This window comes from Oncorhynchus nerka, linkage group LG13 (genome assembly GCF_034236695.1).
Source record: "Oncorhynchus nerka isolate Pitt River linkage group LG13, Oner_Uvic_2.0, whole genome shotgun sequence".
NCBI lineage: Eukaryota > Metazoa > Chordata > Actinopteri > Salmoniformes > Salmonidae > Oncorhynchus > Oncorhynchus nerka.
In genome coordinates, this window is record NC_088408.1 from 66686180 (window position 1) to 66693187 (window position 7008).

At 41.6% G+C, this 7008-nt stretch overlaps 1 protein-coding gene across 7 annotated transcripts in view; it reads right to left on the bottom strand.

Annotated features, from left to right (window-relative positions):
* Positions 1-6460, bottom strand: part of LOC115139939 (RNA-binding protein Musashi homolog 1-like) — a 44549-nt gene extending 38089 nt beyond the window's left edge. For all 7 annotated transcript variants that reach the window (XM_029677840.2, XM_029677838.2, XM_029677837.2 and 4 more), the window contains exons 1-4: positions 6229-6460; positions 5820-5860; positions 5006-5087; positions 3662-3746 (exon numbers count right to left, since the gene is read on the bottom strand). In XM_029677840.2, coding sequence (XP_029533700.1) covers positions 3662-3746; positions 5006-5087; positions 5820-5860; positions 6229-6287 — 267 coding nt within the window. In that variant the 5' untranslated portion in view covers positions 6288-6460. The remainder of the gene's footprint in view (positions 1-3661; positions 3747-5005; positions 5088-5819; positions 5861-6228) is intronic.
* Between the last annotated feature and the right edge of the window lie 548 nt (positions 6461-7008).

Below are 7008 nucleotides of genomic sequence, written 5' to 3' on the forward strand. Positions count from 1 at the left end.
CAACCTCTCTCTCTCTCTCCCATAAAGCTCTCCAAACTCTCTCTCTCTCCCATAAAGCTCTCCAAACTCTCTCTCTCTCCCATAAAGCTCTCCAACCTCTCTCTCTCTCTCTCCCATAAAGCTCTCCAACCTCTCTCTCTCTCCCATAAAGCTCTCCAACCTCTCTCTCTCTCCCATAAAGCTCTCCAACCTCTCTCTCTCTCCCATACAGCTCTCCAACCTCTCTCTCTCTCTCCCATAAAGCTCTCCAACCTCTCTCTCTCTCCCATACAGCTCTCCAACCTCTCTCTCTCTCCCATACAGCTCTCCAACCTCTCTCTCTCTCTCCGTAAAGCTCTCCACCCTGACTCTCTCTGTCTCTCTCGTAAAGCCCTCCACCCTATGACTCTCTCGTAAAGCCCTCCACCCTATGACTCTCTCGTAAAGCCCTCCACCCTATGACTCTCTCGTAAAGCCCTCCACCCTATGACTCTCTCGTAAAGCCCTCCACCCTATGACTCTCTCGTAAAGCCCTCCACCCTATGACTCTCTCGTAAAGCCCTCCACCCTATGACTCTCTCGTAAAGCCCTCCACCCTATGACTCTCTCGTAAAGCCCTCCACCCTATGACTCTCTCGTAAAGCCCTCCACCCTATGACTCTCTCGTAAAGCCCTCCACCCTATGACTCTCTCGTAAAGCCCTCCACCCTATGACTCTCTCGTAAAGCCCTCCACCCTATGACTCTCTCGTAAAGCCCTCCACCCTATGACTCTCTCGTAAAGCCCTCCACCCTATGACTCTCTCGTAAAGCCCTCCACCCTATGACTCTCTCGTAAAGCCCTCCACCCTATGACTCTCTCGTAAAGCCCTCCACCCTATGACTCTCTCGTAAAGCCCTCCACCCTATGACTCTCTCGTAAAGCCCTCCACCCTATGACTCTCTCGTAAAGCCCTCCACCCTATGACTCTCTCGTAAAGCCCTCCACCCTATGACTCTCTCGTAAAGCCCTGCACCCTATGACTCTCTCTGTCTCTCCCATAAAGCCCTCCACCCTATGACTTGCTTTATGGCTTTTTTGGCATGGGAAACATATGTTAACATTGCCAAAGCAAGGGAAGTGGATAATAAACAAGGGTGAAAAACTAAATTAAGAGTCAACATTACACTCACAGAAGTTCCAAAAGAAAAGACATTTTAAATGTCATAATGTCTTTTTACAGTGTTGTAACAAAGTGCAAATAGTTAAAGTACAAAAGGAAAAATAAATAAACATAAATATGCGTTGTATTTACAATGGTGTTTGCTCTTCACTGGTTGTCCTTTTCTTGTAGCAACAGGTCACACATCTGGCGGCTGTGATGGCACACTGTGCTATTTCACCCAGTAGATATGGGAGTTTATCAAAATTAGGTTTGTTTTTGAATTCTTTGTGGATCTGTGTAATCTGAGGGAAATATGTGTCCCTAATATGGTCATACATTTGGCAGGGGGTTCGGAAGTGCAGCACAGTTTCCACCTAATTTTGTGGGCAGTGTGCACATAGCCGTCTGCCTACGATGGCCTCTCAATAGCAATGCTCACTGAGTCTGTACATAGTCAAAGCTTTCCTTAAGTTTGAGTCAGTCACAGTGGTCAGGTATTCTGCCACTGTGTACTCTCTGTTTAGGGCTAAATCACATTCTAGTTTGCAGTTTTTTTGTTGTTAATTGCTGGACATATGGGAAAGAATTATCTTTTTGTTTTCTCATGATTTGGTTGGGTGTAATTGTGTTGCTGTCCTGGGGCTCTGTGGGGTGTGTTTGTGAACAGAGCCCCAGGACCAGCTTGCTTAAGGGACTCTTCTCGAGATTCATCCCTCTGTAGGCAATGGCTTTGTTATGGAAGGTTTGGGAATCGCTTCCTTTTAGGTGGTTGTAGAATTTAACGGCTTTTCTGAATTTGGATAATTAGCGGGTATCAACCCAATTCTGCTCTGCATGCATTATTTGGCGTTTTGCACAGAGGATATTTTTGCAGAACTCTGCATGCAGTCTCAATTTGGTGTTTGTCCCATTTTGTGAATTCTTGGTTGGTGCGCAGACCCCAGACCTCACAACCATAAAGGACAATGGGTTCTAGAACTGATTCAAGATTTTTTTTAGCCAGATCATAATTGTTATGTTGAATTGTATGTTCCTTTTGATTGCATAAAGGCCTTCATTGCCTTGTCTCTTAGCTCGTTCACAGTTCTCTGGAAGTTACCTGTGGCGCTGATGTTTAGGCTGAGGTCTGTATAGTTTGTGTGCTCTAGGGCAACGGTGTCTAGATGGAATTTGTATTTGTGGTCCTGGTGACTGGACCTTTTTTTGCGCACCATTATTTTTTGTCTTACTGAGATTTACTCGCGCTCTCTTTCCCATATAGCTCTCCACCCTAACTATGACCCTCCTTCCTTCCTTCCTTCCCTCCCTCCCTCCCTCGAGTGGTGTCCTCTTTAGTCTCATTTTCCTTGTGTATATCTGTAGATATGTTGAGATGGTGTACCTCTCCGAACACAAAAGGGAAGAGGGAGCCTCAGCACATTTCAATACACTGACCTACCCCCAACCATCACCACTCCCACCCAGTAAGGGGGAACTCAGCCATCCCTATGACGACCAACAGGCAGCATTGTTCCCAAACCAGCCCACATTCATTAATAACAAAACCCCCAGAGTTTTAAAAACGCAAGTTCTACACACTCCCTCATGCATATGTACACATAGAAACAGATTGTTCGAAACAATAGTGCATGTCTTTGATCTGGCTAACGGAGTTCTGAGATTTCCTTTGGTTTTCCTACAAGGGATCATAATGCCCCTCCATATGGTAGTGGTTGTTCTGACACTCCCCCCCTATCGAATAGCACCGATATGACAATGTTGGGAATATCACTATCTTGTCCCAACTACATAAACACCTGTAGCTTACTAATTTCAGGGTGCAGAGGCACAAGTTAATGAATTGATGTGTTTAAAGAAGACAGTTATGGAGGTCATTTTCACCCTAGGAATAAATGACTTGCGAACTGAAGGATAAAACAGCATGCAAAACGTTTGACGATGAGTTTACACTTGCTATGAAGCAGAAACGGTGCAATTGAGCACAACCCTGTCTGGGTCCCCCAGTTTCCATGGCAATTGACACTGTGTAACACTTTCTTGACCGGTTCACTGTGGGGGGGGGTAAGGGAAAGAGAGCACATTCTGTAGCCCAGTCTATTCCTGAACTTTACTCCACGGCTCAACATGTAGTTTTTAGACCACATTAAGTGTCACGTGTAAAGAATACTTGCAAATAATATTGGGAAGAGCAAAGTATTTTACTAATAGCATAGTTTAGTAGTCTAGATTAAATTAAAAGGCAGCTATGGCAACTCTTTAATAGTGCCATATAAAGGCAATAATATATCTACATATACTTAATTTTGTATTTACATTTGACTTATTTCCCAGAGATAATGTAATAACTTTACAAAAGTTAAAAAAAATTGAAAATGTCTAAAATAATTAAAAATTGATAAAACTACTACAGCCATATGAAATATGGTTTTAGTTAGTTCTTGAGAACAAAAAAACATGTTTTGGGTAAAAAAATAGAAGTGATAATATTAGAAAAGTATTCTAGTCTACAGAAATACTTTAAGTGGATTAATAACTCACTGTTTTTGAATCCAACTCATGCCTGGTTACTGCCAAAACTGAATCCACACCGGCCTGGTCAACAAACGTGACAAATCCAAAACCCCTGCAAATAAATATCAGCATATACAGTGCTTTCAGAAAGTATTCACACCCCTTGACTTTTTACACATGTTGTTGTGTTACAGCCTGAATTTAAAATGGAGTAAATTGAGATTGTCACTGGCCTAATACCCCATCATGTCAAAGTGCAGTTATGTTTTTAGAAATAATTAAACATGAAACGCTGAAATGTCTTGATTAATAAGTATTCAACCCCTTTTTATGGCAATACAACACATGAATGAGAACCACTCTTCATATTTTCAAAGTATAGTGGTGGCTGCATCATGTTATGGGTATACTTGTAATCGTTAAAGGACTGGGAAGTTATAGGATAAAAAATAAACGCAATGGAACTTTTGCACAGGCAAAATCCTAAAGGAAAACTGTTTTTCATTTTTTATTTAACTAGGCAAGTCAGTTAAGAACAAATTCTTATTTACAATGACAGCCTACTCTGGCCAAACCCTCCCCTAACCAGGACGACGCTGAGTCAATTGTGCACTGCCCTATGGGACTCCCGATCACAGCCGGTTGAGATAAAGCCTGGGATCAAACCTGGTTCAGTCTGCTTTCCCCCCCAGACACTGGAAGACGAATTCACCTTTCAGCAAGACAATAACCTGAAATCTAGACTGGAGTTGCTTACCAAGAAGACAGTGAATGTTCCTGAGTGGCAGAGTTACAGTTTTGACTTACATATGCTTGAAAATCTATGGCAAGACCTGAAAATGGTTGTCTAGCAATGGTCAACAACCTTTTTGACAGAGCTGAAATAATTTTGAAAAAGAATAATGGGCAAATATGATAAAATCCAGGTGTGGAAAGCTCTTAGACACGTAGCCAGAAAGACTCACTGCTGTAATCACTGACAAAGGTGAGTCTAACATTTGGGGTATGAATGCCGAATGAGATATCTATATTTTATTTTCAATAAATGTTTTTTTTTTTAAAATTATATATTTATTTATTTTTTTACAATTTTCACTTTGTCATTATGTGATATTGTGTAGATGGGTGAGACAAATCTATTTATTCCATTTTGAACTCGGCCTGTAACACAAAACGTGGAATAAGTCAAGCGGTATGAATACTTTCTGAAGGCACTGTAAAATAATTCAAACACAAAGAAAGTATGGACACATAATAATCATGTGAATTAAGTAGGCCTGTGTAGTCACGAGCAGTTGTAACTGGTGTGATGTGTCTTGAGCGGGCTTGGGCTTTTCTGATAGGGCGCTGCACCGCGCACACCCCCCTCACCTAGAGCGCTTGGTAACTGGATCCCGCATCACCATGCACTCCTTCACCTCGCCATACTTGCAAAAGTACTCTTTCAATCCCTCTGAAAGAAAGAAGATCAACAAACTGAGAAACTATTTTTTTGTATGTCTGGTGCATAAAGCAGGTGGTGTGTGAGACGCTACAGCCTACTACGGTAGAATTGTAGCCACCATTGTTCAACTTTCTGATGGTCGCTGTCTGTGATTCGGTTCAAACGTCAACAATGTTAATTTCCAGTAATGAGAACATAAAATAAGGAATATTTAAATTGGACCATGACAGCCTATACAGAATCTGATATATTTCGGTTATATCAACATGCATACCGCATAAAAGAAATGATACAATATCCAATGACAGAATCAAGACAAAACTCATCCCCTCAAGGAATGCAATTCTCTTTCTTCCTGCGATGTGCTCAATTATTGTCTTGAACAATAGCCTATTGCCAAAGATATACGGACAGTTGTAGTTGTCTCGTTACTTTAGCATTGATTCATTTTCATCTTGCCATTCTGTATTATATCCCCCTGTATGCTAGGCTACTGATCTGTGTTGAATGAGGGACTTTGATTTTAGCAAAGGACCTCTGATTGAATTTATCTAGATGCCAAGCGAGTGTAGCACAACTCATTCATCACTTTTAGAAATCTTTAATCAAAACAAGAATTTAGGCTAATAGCTACAGATGATTATTTCCTACTCTCACTGTGACTTTAAAAACACATGACAGAATCACATACGAGAATAAACGGCAGATAAAAGTTTGATAAAGTTTGGAGAAAAAGCTCACCTTGTGTCGTCTGCCAGCTGAGACCGCCTATAAACATTTTGCTAAAAGAAATAACACGTAAGTGAAAATGCACATTAAACAGGGCTACGTAATGTGTAAGCTTTGATGTTTGGTAAACAAGGGCAGTTCAATCATTTAGAAATGTCGACCCGTTACAGCAATATTTAACTCGCTTAATATAAATTATAACACCGTTATCGAAGCCTAAGAATAACTTAGTTGTTCACAAAAATACTATGAATGGGCGGTCTCTCTTTGAAGATGAGAAGCCCATGGACCAACAACACAAAAAGTGCGAGCACGCTCTCCGTCTCAGTAAAATAGGTAGTTTCTCTCAACTCCAGGGTTTGTCTCTGAGGTGTATCAATCTCATGACTAGGTATAGCCGAATGAGGAAGGTAGGTTTTACCAGGGGTCGTGAGGGGAGTCCGTGGAGGACAGGCTGCTCTGGCTCCCTTCCGTATCCATTTCGTGCCGGTGTGTTCAGACTGTACGGTATCGAAAAACAGACCGAGTGGAGAGATGGTGCGGGGGTTTGGCAAAGGTTTAAGAGAGGAACGGGCTGTTGCAGAGAGGAGGGACGAGTGCATTTGGCTCAAGAAGCTGGTCGACTCCTCCTCCTTGTGCTGTGCCCGCGTGTTCCTCTCATCCTAGCGGTACGCACATTTTACGCATGCTTATAAATACAAAAATGTGTTACAATTTGTAAAATAAACAAATAGAGATATCAATATGTATTTTAGTTTGGGTAAATGATAATACTGTATGAAATCATTAGAATTATCATTTTTGTTGGTGTAAGCTAAAGATATTTCGTACCGGTTCAAGGTTTTAAACGAGGCACATACATACACTTATATATTCAAAAGTATGTGGACACCCCTTCAAATTAGTGGATTCGGCTATTTCAGCCACACCCCTGGCTGGTGTATAAAATCGAGCATACAACCATGCAATCTCGATAGATAAACATTGGCAATAGGTCTTACTTAAGAGCTCAGTGACTTTCAACATGACACCATCATAGGATGCCACCTTTCCAACAAGTCAGTTTGTAAGATTTATGCCTTGCTAGCGCTGCCCCTGTCAACTGTAAGTGCTGTTATTATGAAGTGGAAACGTCTAGGAGCAACAAAGGCTCAGCCATTGAGTGCTGAAGTGCGCAGCGCGTAAAAAATTATTAAAATGG